Source organism: Microtus oregoni, unplaced genomic scaffold (genome assembly GCF_018167655.1).
Source record: "Microtus oregoni isolate MIOR12 unplaced genomic scaffold, Mior012 000008F_ref0000371, whole genome shotgun sequence".
In the NCBI taxonomy this organism is placed as follows: Eukaryota; Metazoa; Chordata; class Mammalia; order Rodentia; family Cricetidae; genus Microtus; species Microtus oregoni.
The window spans coordinates 11,794,005-11,817,290 of NW_024543067.1; the positions used below are offsets into that span (position 1 = coordinate 11,794,005).

Consider the following 23,286-nt stretch of genomic DNA (forward strand, 5'->3'; position numbering starts at 1 on the left):
GGCTGAGGAGAAGCTGTTCAATGGTAGCTGTACTCATCACCTCCATCATCTACAGCAAAGCAGATTTTATTTCTAACTGGTGCTTTCTTGGGAAAGCTGAATATTATAACTCAATAACACTAAAATTTCCAAGAAAGTTTGACACCCTCCACCGCCATACACACACAAAGAAGATTGCACAGTAATGATGGGCTTTCTGTTGCATGATCCCCCGACTGCATTTACAGATTGCAGTGTAGGGACCCCCGTGGGGAATCAATGACTATTACTATCTGTTGTCTCTGTGGCAATTGGGTATCATGAGACAAATGCTGTGCTCTCGGTCCTTGTTTGGTTTATTTGCAAACTCGCTGTTTTCCGCTCTTGTCTTTAGATGCTTCTCCCTGCTGGGGACGTCACTTCAGAGACTGGGATGTATGTCAGTTGTTCATTTTTCTCTTAACTGATGTTGTGCTTGCTCCCTCTGCTCCTGGTGCCTGGAGTTAACTATCTGAGCGTTTTCCTCAGCCCTAGGAAGCAAGTGGTAAACAAGGGAGAGAGGTGAGCTTGCCCCACAGAGCAGAGCCTCTGAGGCCGCATGGTGGCTGAGCCCTTCTCCCCTGCCATTTGCTGGCCTCGTGTTTAGTGTCTCTTGCTGCCTGCTTGAATGACTGATGTATTTTCACAACCCGTTCGTAGGCAGGCTGCCTTTTCAGTCCTGGCTTCTCACTGAGGCTGGGATTTCCTGAGGAGGGTAGAGAGGCATTCAGCCCTTCATGTGGTACCATGATTCCTTTCTCCCCAAGTCAGCTGACTCTAGTGTGGGTCTTATAACCAAAAACAACCTTTCGCCCTCCATTTGCTGACGTTCTCCAACGCTGTAGCAATTAGGACGGGCAGAGACACCAGGTCACCCATGAGGCACTTAGTTATCTGTCTGAAGCATCAGGAAGTTTCTCAGTGACAGCCAAGCCAGCATCCATGAACACGCGAGGGACGAGGTAGGAGAGGAACTGCCTGCATCCCAACCATCATGCACCGAGCCTAGCTAGAAGCTGCGCCATGTGGGGTGATGGGGGAAGCAGGTAACAGACCTGGGAATGAACATCATGAATAAGTAAGCCACCTGCAAGGAGAATGATTTGGGCTCTGCCTGGCTTTGGGACACAATTGACCTCTCCCGCTAGAGTTAAATTTCCATAAAGAAGGCCTCTTGTGTGTCACTGAGGGTCTTCCATGTTCTCCACACCCCAGCGTGGCGCTCAGAGCGTGCAGTGGTGAGAGAAAGCTTGTGTTCACGGTGGAGAGGGGCCAGTGCTGCCTTCCTCAGACCGACCCTGCCTCAGTGTCAAGGGGGCTGATGAGACAGATCACAGTGGACACCCCTTGTTTGGGGAATGGGAAGATCAATTTTCCACTTAGTGGATGGAAAATGTATGTGAGCTTGTCCAAACAAGTTTCTTCTAAATCTTTAGTCTGGTTGAACATTCCTGAAGTTGTATCCTAGGAGAAAATTACTTGCAAAGTAAAAAGACTCTGGAGTTTATATTTTATCTCCACCCCACCCCACTCACCATAAATGTGTTTAAACATGTAGGGCTGGTGTGTACATATAAGGCTGTGTGTGTACATATAAAGCTGTTTGTACATGCAAGACTGTGTGTGTACATAAAGGCTATGTGTGTATATAAGACTCTGTGTGTGCTAACTGTAGAGAAATGAGACAGCAAGAACTATCATGCTGTAAGGACCACTTGGTGTGAAAAGCCACACCGTGATACACGGCATGATAATGGTGCAGCACCCACAGGCTGCATATACAACTACGGTCACAGATTATGTCACCTCGTGATGATGTCACCACCTTAGTTTATGTGAGTTTAGCACATGATGCTTGAACAATAATAAAATCACTTAATGATAGATTTTTCAGAATGAATCCCTGTTGCCAAGCAACCGCGTAGCTATGAATAGACTAAAACATGACAGGCTAGCAGTCCATAGTGGACTCTGGGATTCCGACCAAGGCCTGAGAGCCAGCCCTGACCCAGCTCACCCTACAGCCCCCCAAACTGAGCCTCTCCTTGGAAGAGGCAGCGGTGTTTCCTGCCTGCTGAAGCTCCTTGGGTGGCTTCCTTTAGCGGCCGATACTTCCTGTCTCTGTCTCTGTCTGTGAAGCGCAGGCCACTCAGCTGATGGGCGCTGAAGGTGCTCAGCTGGCCGGCTGTCAGTTGAGGAGAGTCAGCTGACTGGATTGGGTGAGGCAGCCCCTGAAGCCTCTCTTCCATCCTAAGGTGCATTGGAGAGGCCGTGTCTCTGCTTGCACTCAGACGCAGCAAGTCTGTCTAGCAGCTAACAAGACAAGGCCGTCCTTCACCCCAGGTAGCATCATGACAACCTTCTGTGCCTAGGGTACCAGCTGGTGTGGACCCCGTGGTTCATAGTTCTCTGCCTTGCCTGGCAGCTCAGCCCTTCCTCCCAGGACAGCAGCACACAGCCATGGTGTGTTTCACTGAAAGAGAAGCATTTGTTTCGGTCATAAATACTTCCAAGTGCCAGTCATCATACTGGACAGACGTCCAGGTCATGGAGTGAACCTCCACGGCTTCCTTCACCCTGGTGTTTTATGGAGTCCTTAACTTCTCTAAGCTCATTTTCATGTTTTCAGTGGAAGTAAAACCTGCCTACTGGACAGACATAAATTAAACATAAAGGACGTAAAACACAATGAGTTCTTAATTAGTAGCAGAGGAAGTGGTGATTATTAGCATCTCCCTGACTACCTGTCATCACAATTACATCACTATCGCCACTGCCACCACTCCCCTGCCTCTGCCGCTGCCGCTGCCGCTGCAGCCACCATCACCACCACCACCACCACCACCGTCACCGTCACCACCAACACCACCATCACCACCGTCACCACCAACACCACCATCACCACCACCATCACCACCGTCACCACCACCATTATCATATACATAAACAATAACACCACAAGACCATCTCCTGGGCCCAACAGATCCTTCCTCACTAGACTTGACCTCTCCAGTAGCTGCCTCACCAGCAGCTTTTCTAAGGTGTTGGGACATAGAAAATGAGGGGCTTGGGCTCTTCTGTCTTAGGATCTCCAGGGACAGCCATGCCTTGGCTTGATGTATTTTTTTTTGAGAAAAAAATACATCGATTTATTATGTATACAGTGGTCTGCCTGCATGCAGGAGGGCGCCAGATCTCATTACACATGGTTGTGAGCCACCATGTGGTTGCTGGGAATTGAACTCGGGACCTCTGGAAGAGGAGCCACTACTCTTAACCTCTGAACCATCTCTCCAGCCCAGCTTGATGTATTTCTATGACAGTTCTTCCTGCAGTGCAGAATGCTAAGTGTCCTGAAAGAGGGAGAAGGAATCCTATGACCAGAGCCTCGTCCCTAGACTGGACCAGTGGGAGCTGGCTCTGGTTTCTTCCTGGTGCTATCAGACATAGCCAGATTTTCTCTGGCTAAAGCAAAACTATTTTAATTCTAAAGGTTTTTGTTTGCTTGGTTTTTAGAAGCCAGAAAAGAACAAGACAGTGGAGATGGGGACTGAAGAGAGGGGCCTGGAAAAGAGGAGCTATGGTGTGTGATAGCCTTTCACCTTACTGGGTTACTACAATTTACACAGCCCAGCTAGAGCTACGCTCAGAATCTTGTCTCAGTCACACCCATACTACTGTCTGGAAGTTGAGTTCCACAAAACTCTCCGACTAGAATGGAAAGCCCAAGTAAGCAAGGCCTATTCAAGACTCACTGTTTCCGAGAATCGCTTTGAAACCCTTGCAGCAGGTGCCTGGCTTGGGTGTGATGCAAACCTTCCTTCAGGTTCCTAGAATGTTCTTAGGATGAGCTGAGCATGGGACTCCGTGGACAAGCATGATGGTGAGGTGAGCCCTTGCTGCCTGTGCTGCTGCTCAGATCCTGTGTCCCACACAGGTTTCCAATTCCCCGCAGTTCCAGCCCAAGTCGGCGTTTCTGCCAGCTCCAGCTCCTTTGTCCACCTGGCCCAGGTTCTATATAACTATTAGAACAGGAGCTAGGTGGGTCTCTGTTACCTAAAATTCCACAAAGGTTTGGTTACTAAGGAGTACTAGAAAGAGGCCCAGACAGTGTCCATAGATACCACTCAATTGCTTGGTCCCTTGTCCCTTGGTGTCCCTTTTTTTTTTTTTTTTTTGGTTTTTCGAGACAAGGTTTCTCTGTAGCTTTGGAGCCTGTCCTGGAACTAGCTCTTGTAGACCAGGCTGGCCTCGAACTCACAGAGATCCGCCTGCCTCTGCCTCCCGAGTGCTGGGATTCAAGGCGTGCACCACCACCGCCCGGCTCCTTGGTGTCCCTTTTGAACCTGCCTCTGGCTCCTTTCATTGAGACATTTTACTATCTCCTTAAGCTCAAATATCCTACCCAGTTGGACGACAACTTCTTGCCCTCATTTTCTACTTAGTCCCAGCGTGCTCTGCACGCTCCAGCTTTAGCGGCCCTCCCGAGTAAGCCTGGTTGAGGCTGGTGTGCCAGCAAACAAAAAAAACCAAGGCCTGACTCCTACCTCCCTCATATTACATCACCCTCTGCCCTCTATGCCATGGCCCACTGGTCTTCTAGAGGAAGTCACGCATGTCGCACGCCCTCACCAGGGCTCTCGTTCTCACCACCTTCTGTGGACTTCCTGTTGAAGCTGTTTTGAATATTTTCCAGATCAGAGTGCATCTTCTGAGTGCCTAGGGACATTGAGAGTGGGGGAAAGCAGGGGCCACCCCGTCACTGCTATCCAGCTCAGCCTCAGGTGTTCCTGTTGTCAACACCTGACTTCTGCTTTGTGTGCTCACCAATTGTCACATGAGTGACGCCTTCCACGGCCAGGTTCCCGTGCCATTGCACTTGAAGTGTGTCCAGAGCTGGATGGAGGAGTGTGTGCAGCTCGCCTGCGCCCATGGGCGAAGTGGGAAGCTGTGTCAGCTGCGCCCAGGGATGCACGCACTTGGTAGTGGGCACATGAGATGGGCCCACAGGTAGAATGGGGAACGGTGGAGATGCACGGGCACAAGGGTGGTAGCCAGGAGGCTGTGGGAGTGATCATGGTGAGGAAGCTGGAGGATGCGCAGAAGCAGGTTCTGTAGGACCGTGGCAGCCTTGTCAAGGCATCTGGACAGTGTTCCTTTGTTGGTAGAGACTGCTCGTTCATTTCCTGGCCGCCCAGACCCGAAATCATCACACAGAAACTGTATTAATTAAAACACTGCTTGGCCAGTCATTTAAGCATGTTGCTAGCTAGCTCTTACATCTTAAATTAACCCATTTCCATTATTCTATGTATTGCCACAAGGCTTGTGGTTTACTGGTAAGGTTCCATCCACCATCTGTCTCCTTCCGCGGCAACATGGCTTCTCTTTGACTCCACCTACTCTCTCCTCCTCTGTCTGCTTGGAATTCCCGCCTTGCCCTATTCTGTGTGCAATAGACCCAAAGCGGCTTCTTTATTAATCAGCGGTATTGACAGCTTACAGAGGGGAACCCCACATCATTCCTTGGTGGCCATCAGGAGTGAAGTTCTGGGTTAACTAGACTTTGAAGTAGTTCTGGGACATATTGACTGTTCTCAGGTTTTTGTGACCCCAAGAATGGCACCTGCCAAATCCTGTGTGCTTGGATAACCCTGGAAGGGGAACCAGGATGTGGCCCAGAGGAGAAGGGAGTGATAAAGAGTCGCTCCTTTGCTGAGCAGTGGAGGGGGAAGGGGCTCGGATGGGGTTCACATCAGTGAGGTGAGGAGGAGGAAGTCAGGTCCTCCCAACTGAGCTGCTGTAGGCCACACAGAATCTGCCAGAATCAGCTCACTATGGTGAGAAATAATCCTGATTGGAGGTGACTTACACTAACTCTCTCTTCTCTCTCACACACGCGCGCGCGCGCACACACACACACACACAGACACGGGCACACATACTTCCTTCCTTATCCTTGACTGTGTGATTTGGCGGTATGATCCTTTCGCTGACTTTGGAGCTGTGCCGCGTTGTCTACCAGCGCACTAAGTGGTCGCTTCTCCTCTCTCTGCTACTGTTTATTTGAATTCTCATCTTCCCCCATGGTCTAGCTTGGTTGTCGGTATGCTCCGTTCATCCCGAGGGACTGTGCTGGGAGGCTCTGGCGATCTGGAACCATCTGGAACCACACCCCTTTCTTAGCCTGACAGAGAGGATCTCGCCAGCCAGCACGCCGCTCACATCCTGCTCCTGGCGCCTTATGAATGTTCTTGTATTGGGACATCACATTCTCCATTCCTGTTGTCCCAGTTCTGGTTCCTGCCACAAAATAGCATGGACTGGATGGCTCAGACAAAAGGCATTTATTTCCCATAGTCCTAGGGACAGCCAGGAGAAAACGTCAGCACATTCAGAGACTGGCATGGGCCAGTTCTCCTTCACAGACAGCCTCTTAATAGCTAGGGCAGCCTGGGGTAGAAGGGACCAGGAAGCTCTATGCGGCCTTTCATATAAGGTCACCAAGTCTGCTCTGTCTCCCTGACACAATTACTTTATGACCGCCAACACATTAAGGATAATATTGGGGGTCATTGTATCAATATATAAACTTGGGGGACAGAAACATCCGGAGCATAACATGTTTCCTCACTGAAGAATGACATCTGCCCATCAGCATGGGCAGATTTTAGAGGCAAAATAGTTTTACACTTTAAAAAATGTTGAGGGCTGGAGAGATGGCTCAGAGGTTAAGAGCATTGCCAAAGGTCCTGAGTTCAATTCCCGGCAACCACATGGTGGCTCAACCATCTATAATGAGGTCTGTTGCCCTCTTCTGGCCTGCAGACATACAGACAGAATATTGTATACATAATTAATAAATATTTAAAAAAATAAATAAAAAATGTTGAAATATACTGTTATTTAAGAAAAACAAAACAAACAGTATTGCCGTGGGGTTGAAGAAATAGCTACCCAGTTAAGACCTCGTTCAGTTCCCAGCGCTCCTGTCGGGTAGCTCACAACTGCCTGTAACTCCAGCTCCAGGGGACTCTAATGCCCCCTGCTGGTCTCCATGAGCACCTGCCCTCAAAGTTTACATTCTGGCCCAAAGACACAACACACACGCACACGTGTGCGCATATGCACACATGTAGTGAAAAAAAATCTTTTTTAAAGCTACCACCGTTAGAAATGTTAGGGGGAGATTTTAGAAAGGACTTGAGGGTGACTTTATCACTATCTTAAAACCTCAAGCAATCAGAATAATTCACATAAAGGGATGTCACACACTCAAGGATTGTTGAGTTTTCCGTGATGGCAAGCCATGACCGCTTACCTAAAATTCAAACCTGGGCCCATTCCGTTTGCAGATCGCAGAGGGCATGGCATACATCGAGCGGAAGAACTACATTCATCGGGACCTGCGAGCGGCTAATGTCCTGGTCTCGGACTCCCTCATGTGCAAGATTGCAGACTTTGGCCTCGCCAGAGTCATCGAGGACAATGAGTACACAGCGCGGGAAGGTATGTACACGGAGTTACAGGGCCTTTTCTATGCGAGCGTATTGTGCACTTCCTGCACCTTCTACCCCATGCCTGATGCCCTCCTCTTCCCCACCCCCCACCAGCCCACCATGTGTTCCCTCCCTTCCTGCCTCCACCTTCAAGACAGGGCCTTGATTTGCAGCCAATACATGTATGAAACTTCATGCCAAGACACAGTAAAAGCAATGTTTTCAAGTGATGGCTACGAACCCTTAGCTGTTCCATAATTTTTCTTATTAAAGAAAAATCTGAACTGTTTTGTGGGGACATTTTGTTATGTTTGTTAGGTTTGGTGTTTTGAGATGGGGTCCTGCTTGACTGTCCCAGGTTGGTTTTAAACTCTTAGGATCAAGAGATCCTTCTGCCTCATCTGAGACTACAGGAAAACACCAGCATGCTCGACTCTATAAAATGTCTACACCAAAGATCAGTGCTAAAAAGTCTGGTTTGACAGGCAAAAATACACACTAAGCAAAATGGTATGCCATGTCCTTTTGCGGTTAAAGTTAGGCCAGTTACAGAGCCCCCTACAGGCTCTAAAAGAAACTGTGCTTCTAAGGAAGGGAGGGCCCAAAGGGAATGGCATTTGATACCACGTCTGTTTTGACTGTGCATGTATCTTACCTATTCCAAATAAATAACTTGAATTTCTAAAAACTCAAAGGAGAGAATGATCCATGACCTTCCAGCCTGTGTCTCCCTCTGCAGGTGCTAAGTTCCCTATCAAGTGGACGGCTCCAGAGGCCATCAACTTTGGCTGCTTCACTATCAAGTCTGATGTGTGGTCCTTCGGAATTCTCCTGTATGAAATCGTCACCTACGGGAAAATCCCCTACCCAGGTATCGCTTGCCTACTTCCCTCTCGCGTGTTCTGTGTGAAGGAAGAACTAAACAGCCTGAAGACATTTACAAAGTAAAATAGCGCCATCTACCCCAAATCCATGCTCCCGGCAGAGCTCCGGGACGTCCTCTTCTGTGAAAATCTTTCTGAAAGATGTGTGGGTCCTTCTTGGCTTTTATCTTACTCTTCAGAGTGCACTTGGCACTGCTCTGGGTGCTTAAATGAGGCACCTTAGACACTGATGGCCTCCTCCAAGGAGCAGAATTTACAAGAAACCAGGGCCTTCAACATCTACTTGTGAGAACTCGGGTGGTGAGCAGGGTGGTAGTCTCTCCCTTCAGGAGGTAGTTGCTACTGTTCATCAGTGAAGGACTTACTTCCCATCTTCGATGTCACTGAGGGCATCATTCATATCTACAGCTGAATTTCATTGTTCTACCTGCTCTGCCTGCCTCCAGAGTCTGTATTGACACGAAGGGGGGTTCTTCTAAAATTCCCAATTTCTCACTAGTGTCTTTTAGTCAAAACTGTGTGAATAAGATGAATTTAAAGCTAAATTTTTAGTGGCCGGAGAGATGGCTCAGCAGTTAAGAACACTGGCTGCTCTTTGGGAGGACCTAGGTTTGATGACCAGGACCTACATGGTAGCTCACAACTGTCTGTAACTCCAGTACCCAGTACTCAGGAGCTTGCTGCCATGGGGTGAGGAACTTGTACAGCTTCAATGCATGGTAGAAAGCAGAAGGGCGAGCAGGCTCGTGTAGAATGAGCTAAATGGAGGGGATGGCCTCACTTCCTAAAAACTCTCTCTGGGTGACTAATGTGGGCCCGCAAGAGCAAGCACTGGTTCCTATGAGAAAGGAACTTAGTGCTCCTTCATAACCCATGGTGATTAGTAGCAAGCCCTGTGGAAGGAATGAAGGATGCAGCGTGAAAGCCTGGAGGCTTCCAGCCCATGGGCGTTTGCCTTCTTTAGCCTAGCCACAAACTAAGCGGCAACTATGGGTTTAGCATGGGTCGGAGCTCTGCCTCCCATCTCCGCTCTTCTATTAGACTTGCTGTATCATGTCTTGCTGTTTGTTCACTCAAGCATGAGAAGACAAGTTTTGGATTCTTCTTTCTTCTCTTTCGAAAGTGGATTCCCCAGGCAGGATGGCACGTGCTGCCCTTGGTCTACAGCTTTGAGGATGCTCTTTAGAAAAATCTGCAGGGAGGCTTAGGAGACCACACAAAGCTTTATCTTCTGTGGGCATCTGACCTTTAATGCAACCAAGGATTCTTCAGGAAGGAAGTGAGCGAGATATTCCTAACCAAGCTTGCAGCCCCACTAGCACCCTAGAACTTCAAGCAGAAGTAAAACCAGACATTTCTTCAGAAGTGGACCCAATAGCCAGAGTCACAGAATGTTGTGGAGACCCAAGTTCCAGTTACAGAAAAGTGATACCTACCTGCTCGTTGCCTAGGCAGAAAGGCCTGAAATCTTCCAGTCAGAGGACCCTAGGAGACAGCGAGGAAAACGGCATTTCATGAGTAGACTTGAGGAAAATTAACTCACCACTTAAACAGCTTGGAAGAGATACAAATGGAAGAAAGGGGCTGGAGAGATGGCTCAGCAGTTAAGGGCATTGGCTCCTCTTCCAGGGGCCCAGAGTTCAATTCCCAGCAGCCATGTGGTAGCTCATAACCATCTATAACTCCAGACCCAGGGAATTTGATGCCCTCTTCTGGCCTCGTTAGGCACTGTGTGCATGAGATAACACAGACATACACTCGGGCAAAACACCCACACACATAATAAATAGATGAAATTTTAGAAAAGAGATACAGACTATTACAAAGCTTATTTGATTCTTTCCATTTAGACACCAGAGTTCCTGCAGGGCAGGGACAAGCATTCTTCCACAGGTTACATCAGGGGAGGCTCCTTAGCAACCCTGTGCTATGGAGGGAAGTCAGTGAAGGGCTGGAGGGGCGTCCAAGGATGAGATGTGTGTAGGATATTTGTAATTTCTTTTTTTTTTAAAGATTTATTTATTTATTATGTATACGACATTCTGCCTGCATGCCCACACGCCAGAAGAGGGCACCAGACCTCATTACAGATGGTTGTGAGCCACCATGTGGTTGCTGGGAATTGAACTCAGGACCTTTGGAAGAGCAGCTGGTGCTCTTAACCACTGAGCCATCTCTCCAGCCCCTGTAATTTCTTTAAATGCTAAAAAGAATCTGCCCTGCCAAAGGGGAAACTGAGGGTGAATATCGGGCTGGTGTGGTTAATGTGAAAGGTCAGCCGAGTCCCGTATCCATCTGTATGTATGTGTGTGCACGCTAGTGTGAGGGAGTACTCTACAGACATGCAGGTGCGTTACATGTATGAGTACAGGCATGCGCGTGTGCACATGCTTGTTGAGGCCAGAGGACAGCACTGGGGTTCACTCTTCGGTGCTGTCTATTTTATTTTCTTCAGACAATCTCTCATTAGCCTGGAATTCACCAAGTAGGCTAGACTGGCTGGCGATGGGCTAGCCTCACCTCTGCTGTCCTCCGCTACCCTCCGCTGCCCCACCCCCACTGGCCCCCAGAGTTTGGATTACAAGTGTGTACCCCCTTGCTGGGTTTTTAATGTGGAATCTGGGAGTCTAATTCAGTTAGGATGCCTATGAGATATGCCTGATTTTGCCTTTGCAAACTGATTCCTTGACACGCGTGTCCATTCCAGAACATAGTGATTGAGCTGCCTGCAGAGTTCCTTCTCTATCTTAGTAAGTGCTCTCGGGTGGCAGATAGCATGGCAGGGGAGACAGAAAAGGGAGCACTTGCAAACCCAGGACCACGTGTTCCTCCCCTGGCAGCCCACTTAAATACCCTGGCGTGCTGGGATTTGGAGTCCAGACCTGTGCAACTCCCAGGCCAGGGGACTGGGATGGATGCCAGGGGCTAGGGTGATGCTCCCAACTTAACAGAACCCACCTGCAGGGCTCATTTTAACTTAATCACCTCTTTATGGGCCTTATCTCCAATTACAGTACCACTCTGAGGGACTGACAGTTAAAACGCCAACCTATGAATTTGGGGAGAATATCCTCCAACCCATAAGCAGATTCAAGGAAGCTTTTTTTTCCATCCTAGCCCCAGGCTGTGTAAGCTGGTCTCTGCAGTGCTAAGCCGTTGAACTGGGCTTCTAACCTCACTGTGGCTGCTGTTTTGTTTGTTCTGGGCCACAGGGAGAACCAACGCCGATGTGATGAGTGCGCTGTCCCAGGGCTACCGGATGCCACGCATGGAGAACTGCCCAGATGAGCTCTACGACATCATGAAGATGTGCTGGAAAGAAAAGGCGGAAGAGAGGCCGACGTTTGACTACCTACAGAGCGTCCTGGATGACTTCTACACCGCCACGGAAGGGCAGTACCAGCAGCAGCCGTAGTGGGCACGGAGTCCTGCCCCTTGTAATTAGCAGGAAAAGCAGCCTTCGGACGCAGCCAATCATCTCGCGCCAGGACCCCCTGTGTTCCTGGTTCCTGACGGACAGGCCAGATTAACTCAGGAAGAACACCCTGGACTTGAGATGCTGTTTCTTACACGGGTGGCCACTGCTCGGTGGGACCACAGGCAGAATACAAACACCCTCTCCCTCCAATACGCACTGCGCCGGCTCTACACGTGACTCCGGCTCAGAGACTGTCGGCCACAAATTTCCAGATGCGGCAAGAACTAAACTCACTTAGCAAAAATAACCTCGTGCACAAGCAGATGTTCCCTGACCTCCTCCATGCTTTGGCTTACTTCTTTAAAAACTACTAATACAGCCTGTTAGGTTTTACACGTGAAGCCACCAGCTTTAAGACATCTTTTCTAACTTTGAATGTTTTCGCTGTGGAGATTTCATTCCTCCCCACTTCCGCACCCCGTCACCCCCAGCCCACCCCACCCCCACTCCAGTCTGAGACTGTTAAACATTTTCCTTTATGCTAAGGCGGACGGCCGGGCGGGAGGTAGCACCCGCTCGCCCTGCAGGAGCGCCATGTATGGGCAGGCAGAGACCATTGCTGAACTGGGGCCCTTTGGAGCTACACCACCACCCAGACCTCCCAGTGACGGCAAGAGAGCTCTGCCCTCTGGGGAAATGTTTTTAATGGTCTGGGTATTTCAATTACAGTATTCTCTAAAGGCTTTTCTGACAGGGTCCTTTGGGAGAACTTTGACGTAAGCGTAAGAATCTTTACAAGGCCTTCCAAAAAACGTAGTCTTTCTTTGACTGCCTCAAATGACTTGAACATTTTATGAATCATACATGTTAGCTGTACTCTAAGAAGTGAAAAAATGCCGTGTTTGGGACTATTTTTGTGATTCTTTTCTCTTTTCTGAATTGTGTAAGATGTGTGAGACTATTTACACCTGCAGGAAGGAAGGAGGTGGCCACGGAGAAGCCTCCAGCAGGACCCGAGAAGCTTTGTTACCCACCTGGGTATTGCACTGTAAACTGCAGTTGGAAACCGCTGTGTCCACCCCTTTCACTTACTCTGTTGTGTACATACTTAATAATTCTATTTTTGATTTTATTTTAATACACTCAATAACATCTTGAGGGTTTTTGTCTCGTGTTTCAACTTGAGGTTTTCGACTCTTGTCAGTGTATAAACAGGAGCCGGTTGGTGGGGGAAAGGGCAGGAAGGAATTCTGTACAGTCGGTTACATGGCACGAGCTTGCGGAGGTCCCTCCGTGGCTGGAGCATTTCAGGGTGGAGGACTGAGGAATCGATGGCCGGGGTGTCCGAGGGTCTGCTTTCTAACAGGCTTTGCAGGTATGTTAGAATTTTAATTTGTCTGTTTACTTTAGCTGGATGCCTAGGGGAAGGAGTTAAATATTCTAATTTTCCTTAAACTTTAATTTGTCTATTTCCTGATTTTTAAAATAATATCTTTTCAAAGTATTTTCAAGCCCTTCGTTTCCAAGTGCCCTGTTTACAAACATTGCCTGTGTCCCTTTGGTCACGTGATCTACAACAGCAGGTTCTCTAACGCCCTTCCCTACACGCGCTGATTTCAGAACTCACCTGTGGGCTCCAATTTATTTCATGGAAAGGAAGTGCAAAGAGTCCCTAAAGCTAAAGACAGCTCCTGAAAGTTGCTAAGAATTCATTTTCCTTGCCTTTTGCTCTCTGTTCTGCTTCCATTTTCCACTTGGCATCTCTCCTCCATTGAGCAGCTGATCCTTTCTCCCACGTGCCGGCTTCCTCACGAGCCATCAGGTGGACCTGGCAGCAGCTGGGGAGATTGCTCAGTGGGTAACATGCTTGCTAAGCAAGTCTGAGGACCTGTATTCAGATCCCAGAACCTTGTAAAAGGAAGGCATTTTCTGCAATTGCAGGGTTCCTACTGGGAGGTGGGAGCCAGGGATGGGAAAGTCCCCAAAAGCTTAAGGTTCAGCTAGCCTGGCACATAGAGCAACAGACAAGAGACTCTGGTTACGGTAAAAAGTGAAGACCTTTACCCGGTCTTGACCCTGGTCACACACATGTGCACATACTGTACACACGCACACATCATGCACACACAGGTTAAGAAAACAAATAACAACAAAAGGCGTGGCCGCTTTTTCTATAGTCACATAGTGACATCAATGGCAAAGAAACAGTTACAATTACAAACTTATTTCCGTCCTCTACCCTTCATAAATGGCATCCAAGGGCCACAGCTGCTAAAATGTTTGCGGTGGGGAATGACCCTGCCCAACTCAACTGTGCTGAAGGACATGCTCACCCCAGTGTTGACCGCCAGCCCCCCTGTTTGCATCACCAGTTCCCACAGCCAGCTGGTGACCGCCTTCCATCTTCTCAGCAGAAAATCACCCAGGTGGGGCTGCTTTCCACCTTCTCCTGGTCCTACCTTCCCCTGGTGTCTTCGCCTCCTTGTTCCTTTTAACTTGTAGGTTCAGTGCAGGTAAGCCTGGCTACTTTTGCTGAAGGAAATATTTATTTAAGCACACTCACCCAGAATATACTCAAGTGGTTTTTTTTTTTTTTTTGGTTTGTTTTTTTTTAAACCTTTCACACTTTATCAGGATTTTCTCCAGCTCACACAACAGCCCTGAAATTCTTGAAAGATTTCATGACTGAGGGATCGGGTGCATTCAACACTGAAGGACTAAACTGGGGTTTTGTTTGCCTGTTTATTTGTTTGTTTTCCTTGTTCTTTCCTTATGAGATAAACTGAGAACAGCAAACTCCAACTACTAGGCCACCGAGAGCACCTACCACATGAAATCAAATGATTAGGACCCTTCTTAGCAGATTGGCTGTGATTTGGTTAGATGTTCTGATTGCCTAGGGTATAAATCTCAAAGTGATCCACTAAAGTCCACATAGACATGAGGAGAAATTTCCCTAAGAATTTTTTATTATATGTATGAAATGCCATGCAAGCAAGGTTTTGAGGCTAGCCTGGGCTACTGTTGTAGTTAGGGATTCTGTTGCTGTGAAGAGACAACATGCTCACAGCAACTCTATAAAGGAAAACATTCAACTGGGGCTGGCTTACAGTTCAGAGGTTCAGGCCATTACCATCATGGTGGGAAGCATGGCGGCATGCAGGCTGACATGGTGCTGGAGAGGAGCTGAGAGTTCTCCATCTGGATCGGCAGGCAGTAGGAAGGAAGAGTGAGCTACTGGGCCCAGATTGAGCTTCTGAAACCTCAAAACCCAGCCTCAGTGATGTGATTCTTTCAACAAGGCCACATTTCCTGATAGTGCCACTCCCTATAGGCCTATGGGGGCCATTTTATTCAAACCACCACAATGTCATATTGAGATTCACAAAGCTAATAAAATGATCATGTAACCATTAAATACACAAATACACTTGGAAACACAATCTCTAGCTTTCAAATTAAATGTTTTGCTAGTATTTCTGGTTCATTTTATGAGGGAGGAGGTATTAAAACTGATAACATTTTGATTCAGCAAGTTATAGACTGCTATGTGGAAAGATTTCCAATTTAGTTTCCTATGCTTTTGATGTGTGTATGTGTGTGAGAGAGAGATGTGGGGACAAGTGCAAAATTGTGTGTTGAGACCAGGGGACAGCTCTGTGGTGTCTTTTTTCACCTTTTGTAGGTCCTAGAGATGTAATCAGGCCATCAAGTGTGCATCATCAGGCCGCAGGAAACTTTACCCACCTAGGTGCCCACTGACCCTAACTTCCTGTGCTCTTTTGAGTCTGTTAAACACTTCAGATAGACATGCGAAAAGTACCACAGAGTTCCTGGGGTGGCCACAAAATGGTAGCACTTGCCTGGGTGTGAAAACGATGGGAGCAGTCTCCATGGTGATAATCTCTAGGTTGTTGGGAAGACGTTAGGAATAATCTAGATTGCCAAGTATAGTCTTAATATAGAGCTAGAGTTATCTGCACGAGAGATGCCAGGTCCCAAAGCAAGAAGGATAACTGGCTTGGCGGCGGTGGCGCACACCTTTAATGCCAGCTCTCGGGAGGCAGAGGCAGGCAGATCTTTGTGAGTTTGAGACCAGCCTGGTCTACAAAGCAAGTTCCAGGACAGCCAGGGCTTTTACACAGAGAAGAAACCCTGTCTTGAAAAAACAAAAATAAATAAATAATTGTAAGTTCTATTTACTTTTTAGTTTTATCACTTAGTGGCTGCCACTAGGGTTTTTTTTTTAAGGATTAATATAATTAATATGCTGAATATTTGCTGGTAAAACCTCAGTGAGCACTAAGAAACTTTTAATCAAATAAGGCATTTCTGTGGGGAAGAAGTTCCTAGACACTCCCAACAGGTGGGATGAGGACTATGAATAGATTCAGATTGGTTTTCACCACCAGGTGAGTTCCTTGACCACCTTTTGGTTTGGGGGTGTGGAGATCTGGGAACTGTGGACGGAGGCACGGGCCTGTTCTCAGTGGCATGAGGAATGCAGGAGCTTTAGTGCCGGTGCCAGATGCTGGCTGCTCGAAACCCTCTTGAAGCAGCCATTTAATTACACTCCTCTGAAACAACACATTCTGATTAATATAACGGCGCCATGGGACGTTTGCTCCGTAGCAGTTCAGTGGGAGAATCGTGGTATGGACTGACTACAACAAGCTTTCTGTGGGAGCCACGGTAAAGTGCAGGGTGAGGAACCAAAAAAGCTCAAAAGGACTGCGTACAGAGACAGGCTTTCTATCACCTCGAATCGGGCCGTGGGAGAATGGCCGTTGTGTGCCGAATGTGTGATGGCTGTCCTGAGATCATAACTGTCCAGAATGGAACTCAGGTGGGTGATCGGATTTTCCCAAAGGGACAGGAAACCTTTGGGAGTGACAGAGCAGACAGCCCTTGGTCGCATGAGATAGAACAAGGAAATTTTTTTAAGCTGTTTGCCCCATTGTTCTGAACTGCTTATGTTAAAAAGATATTGAAGTGGTCACCCCTAGTCTCTTCCTACCAGCCGGATCTCTTTGGGCCAAGGGCGGCTATTCAGCCCTGTTTCAGCAGCCACTTCCCTGTCGAAGAAACCATTTATGAGGGACAGCAACCTTTCGCCTTAAGTTGCCTGCTTACTGTTGACAAGCACAGCAGTGGCAAGACAGAACGAGAAAACCATTAGAAAAAGAGACAAAAGTAGACATAAAGTATGAGGACCATTCCGAGGGGAATGAAGCCCTGAGGAAGGGTTTCCCTGAAACACGTGGCATGGCCAAAGAAGGCTTCAAAGATAAGCTACACAGGCAGTGATGCTGCAGCCAGAAGAGGCATGGCAGGGGGTGGGGCACAGCAGGGACTGATGCTGCAGCGACAGGAGGCACAGCAGGGGACGGGGCACGTGGGGGGACTGATGCTCCAGCAAGAAGAGACACAGCAGGGGATGAGGCACATCGATGGCTGGGCTCCTGCCTACCAGAGGAGCATATGCAGAACTTCTGAGTAGGTTCATCCCAATAGGTCACTAGGCTCCACACAGCTCAGGCAGGATTCTAGGGTGGCAGTCATTGTGGACCAACCACATTGAGACCCACTGCATGGCAGGTGCTTAGAAGTCAAGAAATCTGGATCAGGCCATGTCTCAAGAAAAAGCATCAAAAGTGAGGGGCAGGAGCTAGAGAGATGGCTCAGTAGTTAAGAGCATTAGTTGCTCTTCCAGAAGACCCAGGTTTAACTCCCAGCACGCACAAAGAAGCTCACAGCTGTTTGTAACTCTCAAAATGTTGCTAGGAAACCCTTTACCCCCCTCTTCTCACTCTCTTTTGACAAGCAAGATCATAGGATCGCTCCAGAGGGGTCTTGGATGAAATTTAAATCTGAAAAAACAAAGCCAGAGACCACTACAGTTGTGCACCATTTTTAGTGTGTGTGCTTTCCCTGCTAATCTGGAGACAATTGCAGGCTTACAGCTGCAGTGAGAAAGGCCTTGAGCTGCTGTTTATTGTGCTTCCTGCATCTCTGCTGGAGAGACCAGCTGCATTCCTGGGCTAGGAGTCTCTTTCTCTCTCCTTTTATATTGCCTGAAATTTCCCTGTCTTTCTATCCTTTCTCATTAGAAACAGAGACAAAATATAAAAAATTTAATAAAACTCTTCATTTTAGGGAGTTGGATTACAAAAACCATTTTTCCTTATTAATCACTAATGTAACAAAGCATCCGTTTGGAAAATGAATTCACATATAGATAAAATCCTAGATCAAGAACAAGGGAAGGAAAATCAAGGCCATCTTTCTAGACCCCAGTGTGAGGCTGAGGAAAAAGTCTTATGTTTACTCACAGAGAATTTCGGTTGATGACTTCCTCCTACACTCACAGAGAATTTGGGGTGATGACTTCCTCCTACACTGACAGAGAATTTGGGGTGATGACTTCCCCCTACACTCAGAGAGTTTGGGGTGATGACTTCCTCCTACACTCACAGAGAATTTGGGGTGATGACTTCCTCCTACACTCACAGAGAATTTAGGGTAATGACTTCCTCCTACACTCACCTTCAACTGTGAGCCGAGGCTTACAATATAAATGTAAGTAGCCCACCAAAAACTGGGCGGTGGTGGCACACACCTTTAATCCCAGCACTAGTGTGGCGAGGCAAGCAGATCTGAGGGAGTTCAAGGTCAGCCTGGTCTACAGGGAGAGTTCCTGGATAGTCAGAAAGAAACTCTTGAAAGTCTTGAAAAACAAACACAAACCAAATAAATAAATAAAATTTTTAAAAACTCCCACAAAGGACCTGCAAAATAAGGATTGGATGTGTCTCCCTGGAGGGAAAAAAAAAGTTTTTAAAACTTGACAAAAGCTGGGACTCCAGTTTCTCTTCTATCAGATATAGGTGTTTTCTGGTATGTTCCCTCATCAATGTTAACCAAACCTGCTGGGTAGAAGAACGTAGTCCTGTTATGCCTGTACCACAGCGCCCCCAAAGACCACCACAGAGCCAGCATCTGATGCAAACACACTGGGGTTTATTGATTAAAATTAGCTAACTCGAACAGAAATCCAACACACCACCGCAACCGGTGGGGGAGAACGGCCCAAGTCTTTAGGGTGGGGGGACTTTAAAGGGAAAACTAGCAAGCAGGGTGGTGCAAGCCTTAGCATTTGGGGCCTGGGCGAAAGTATACAACTTTTGAATTCATTGGTTGGGGTGTAGGGGAACTACAAAACAGTCAAAACAGTGGTTAATCAGGTACCTACAGGAACGTTCAAAGCAAGCAGATGTTGGGACACTCTGGTGGGTCACTTTGACCAGAGCAGGCACAGTTTCTTGGGAGTGTTTATGACTTCACTGGACTGCACTCAGCCCCCTAGTTAGGTCCTCTCTAAAATGGAGTTCTTTTTCAAACTGGTGTTTGTTCTGCTCCTTCAGTCCAATTAAACAGAAGCCTCAGGGAAGAATAGGAGACCCGAGAAAAATTGGCTCATCATTCCCCCACTAAGAGGTCAAGTGAGTGCCGGCAGGGTTGTCCTTAACAGCCCATATTCTAGGCATCCAGGGTCTGAGCTAGATACTGTTTCTAGAAAAAAATTTAATTTTCACGAACTAACTGGTTTTGTTTATATTCTCAGCCAAGGCCTCTATGCTCTTCGTATAATCTGGATGATAACCGTATCTTTCTTTCTGTGGCCTAGCCTCATGCCATTTATGTAATTTTGCAAAATCCAATTACATAACAAGAGCTTTAGAATGCTGATATTTCTTTTTGTTCTAGAGCTTTCAGGTGGGCTGTTAAGTTGCTAGTGTGAGATTTCTCCAGTTTCTTTCTTTTTTTTTTCGAGACAGGGTTTCTCTGTGGCTTTGGAGACTGTCCTGGAACTAGCTCTGTAGACCAGCTGGTCTCGAATTCACAGAGATCCGCCTGCCTCTGCCTCCCGAGTGCTGGGATTAAAGGCGTGCGCCACCATCGCCCTGCTCTCTCCAGTTTCTTTATGCAGGCGCTTAGTGCTATGGACTTTCCTCTTAGCACTGCTTTCAATGTGTCCCATTGGTTTGGGTATGTTCTGCATTCATTTCATTGAATTCTAGGAAGTCTTTAATTTCTTTATTTCTTCCTTGACCCAGGGCTGATTCAATTCAGCCCTGTTTATTTTCCATGAGTTTATAAGCTTTCTGCAATTAGTGTTGCTGTTGAATTCTAGCTTTAAGCCATGGTGATCCGATAAGATACAGGGGGTTATTCCAATTTTTTTGTGTGTCTGTTGAGGTTTGCTTTGTTACTGAGTATATGATCTATTTTAGAGAAGGTTCCATGAGGTGCTGAGAAGCAGATATATTCTTTTGTGTTTGGGTGGAATGTTCTGTAGATGTCCATTTGAGGCATGACATTTGTTCTCTTATTTTTCTGTTAAGTTTCTGTCTGACTGACCTGTCCTGTGGCGAGAGTGGAGTGTTGAAATCTCCTACTATTAGTGTTGTTCTTAATTTCTGCGGGTTGTTCTTAATTCCTGCGGGTTAGACGAGGGTTACGCTAGAAAAGACACAGACACGCGGCGGTACCACGTGGTACACTTTTTAATGGGAGGGGAAAACACACTAGGAAAAGTAAAAGGAAGGGACAAAGGGAAGGGATAAGAAGGGGCGAACTTGTGGCTTGTCCTTGCTTTTAACAGAGGATGCAAAGGCTTCTGGGAAATGTGTCCCGCGCTTGCGTGCGCTGGAGTCCAGAGGGATGCTGGGAGTTGTAGTGTTGCAAGGGAACAACAATTAGCGTGTGGGGTTTGATGTGTGATTTAAGCTTCTTTTACATATGCAAGTGCTCTTGTATTTGGGGCAAAGATGTTCAGGATTGAAACTTTATTTTGATGGATTTTTTCCCTGTAATGAGTATGGAAAGTCCTCCATCTCTTCAGACTGACTCTTGTTTGAAGTCTATTTTGTTAGATATATTAGATATATATTAGGATGGCTATACCCAGTTGTTTCTTAGGTCCATTTGTTTGGAAAATCTCTTCCTAATCCTTTACTCTGAGGTAATGTCTGTCTTTGAGGTTGAGGTGTGTTTCTTGTATACAGTAGAAGGCTGGATCCTGTTTTCGTATTCATTCTGTTAGCCTATGTCTTTTTATAGGTGAACTGAGTCCATTGATATTAAGAGATATTAATGACGAGTGATTGTTAATTCCTGTTATTTTTTTATGGTAGTGTTTGTGTTTTTTCCTTCCTTGGGGATTTCTGGTGTGAGGTTATCTGTTGCCTGTATTTTTGTGGGTGCAGCTAGCTTTTGTGGGTTGGAAGTTTCCTTTTGGTGCTTTCTGTTAGACTGGATTTGTGGATAGGTATTGTTTAAATCTAATTTTGTCATGTAATGTCTTGTTTTCTCCATCAATGGTGATTGAAAGCTTTGCTGGGTATAGTAGTCTGGGTTTGCATCCATGGTCTCTTAGTGTCTGCAGCACATCTGCCCAGGACCTGTGGTTTTCATGATTTCCATTGAGAAGTCAGGTGTAATTCTGATAGGTCTGTCTTTATATGTTACTTGGCCTTTCTTTTTTCCTTGCAGCTTTTGGTGAGCCCACAAGTATTATACAGTAAATGTACAGCCGACAGATCTACTGGACTGTCCATGGTACGTACACTCCACCTGAAGAACCTGTTTTCTGTAGAGCTGTGGGAACATCTGTCCTTTGCATAAGTCACTGTCAATTCTGTAGACATCTTGTGAAATCATGGCATTTCTCTCTTCCATAGTATCCCAGAAGCTTTTCCTGTAGGACAACCGATACCTCCCCCACACCATGAAGCCACGGTGTAAAAGGGATTCAGTCAAGCCTTTGTTCTCATAGCCAAAATCTACATAGAAATAATCCCCCACAAACTTTCTTTATTGACAGTAGTCACTGATGAGAAAGGAGACTCATACATGAGGTAATATTTCTGCTCTAACTGCAGACCCCTGTCACCGCATGTCCTTCACAGGAAAAGATCACATTCGAAAGAAGGGTGACTCTCCAGACCTAGAATGCACAGAACCTCCAGGTTTCCTGGAAACCAGCAGGACTCGCTCACTTTTTCCAGCATCCTCCTCAACACACCGCTTCTCCACTGGGTCCATGTTCATGTTAACTGTCGGTACCTATTCATGAAGTTAAAACTTCACTAAGCACCAGAGAGTAAAGGTACTCCGTTCTTGAAAACACAATAAACCGATTTCTGAAGCAGGCTTTCAATACTAGTTCTGGTTAATGCCGCAAGAAACAGCACCCTCTAGTGTTTTGTTGTAGGAATAACACACTGAAGGCTCTGAAGGCTACTTCCCTTTAGACATAAACTTAGTTCTGGTTCAAATCTGAAATGATCTGTGCACAATGTATGTGGGTGTGAAGATATCACTGTAAGTACCACCAACTTTTGAAATGTGTGCTCAAAAGTATAATAAAAACGCAAGAGAACAAGGAATTGGAAGCCCATTTCCTTTCGAAAACGAGTTCCCGGTTGTTAATGGTTCGTGAGGAATTAGATTTAAATGACTTGATTCTTCTCACAGGCTCACTCCAGAGTCTGTCTTTGCAGAAGTGGCTATTTCCATCTTCAAAACATGCACTCCAAACACAATTTTTTAGAGGATGCTTTATCTGAAATGCAAGCTCACAACAAATCCTGACACTTTTTAAAGTAAAAAACGCCATAATCTTTTGTAAAACAGCAGATCCAGTTCCTAGTGTCAGCTCAACAAACCCCAACACTATCATTTATTTTATTTATAACCCAACAGCTTCACAGAGTTCTCTCCTGAGTAAGTTTATGCTTGCTTTAATATCGGAAAGTTCTTCATAAACTCATGCCTTTACTAAGAAATGAAGAGATAAAAAGAAAAACAGTACTCACTGAAGATCAAAAAATGTCTGAAGTAAAAAAAAATTAAATGTGTTATTCTTTGTGTCATGAAAAGAGGCAGGTGTAGTAACTGGCACCTCCACAGGAAATAAGCAACAGAATGGTTTGCCTGTGGTGTAAATGATTGACCCTGGCCCTGCCCATGCCTGGATCCCTAGATACTCAGCAATAGAATAGAGCCAGAGAAACTCTTGCTGTAGTGTATCACAGTGAGTCACATAGTTTACCCTTTAGCCCATACGTCTTAACTTTACTTGCAAATGTTCATTGCAATGAGTCATTGATCTGGTCTGAGGGCTCTGGTTTCTACTACACTACACTACCAATATCTGGTACTCCTCTTGGATATCCTATTGTCCTGTGTCATGAAGATCTTACTGCTTTGGATCTGCAGGACCGGATCCTCACGTGTTCCAGCAGATCACAGATGGAGCTGAAGTTGGGGTGGGCTAACTCATAGCTCTGGTTCTGGGCCTGCGTGGTTGCAGGGTTGGTCAGCCTGCCAGCTCCCCCTTATCCTCATCACCCCAGAGAGCTCTCCAGCACTAACCTGGCTAGCTCACCCTGTGCAGGAAGCA

The 23,286-nt window shown here is 46.8% G+C and overlaps 1 protein-coding gene across 3 annotated transcripts in view; it reads left to right on the top strand.

Annotated features, from left to right (window-relative positions):
- Positions 1-12,977, top strand: part of Lyn (LYN proto-oncogene, Src family tyrosine kinase) — a 107,236-nt gene extending 94,259 nt beyond the window's left edge. For all 3 annotated transcript variants that reach the window (XM_041657118.1, XM_041657119.1, XM_041657120.1), the window contains 3 exons: positions 7,374-7,527; positions 8,257-8,388; positions 11,614-12,977. In XM_041657118.1, the coding sequence (XP_041513052.1) occupies positions 7,374-7,527; positions 8,257-8,388; positions 11,614-11,816 (489 nt within the window). In that variant the 3' untranslated portion in view covers positions 11,817-12,977. The remainder of the gene's footprint in view (positions 1-7,373; positions 7,528-8,256; positions 8,389-11,613) is intronic.
- Positions 12,978-23,286: the final 10,309 nt, after the last annotated feature.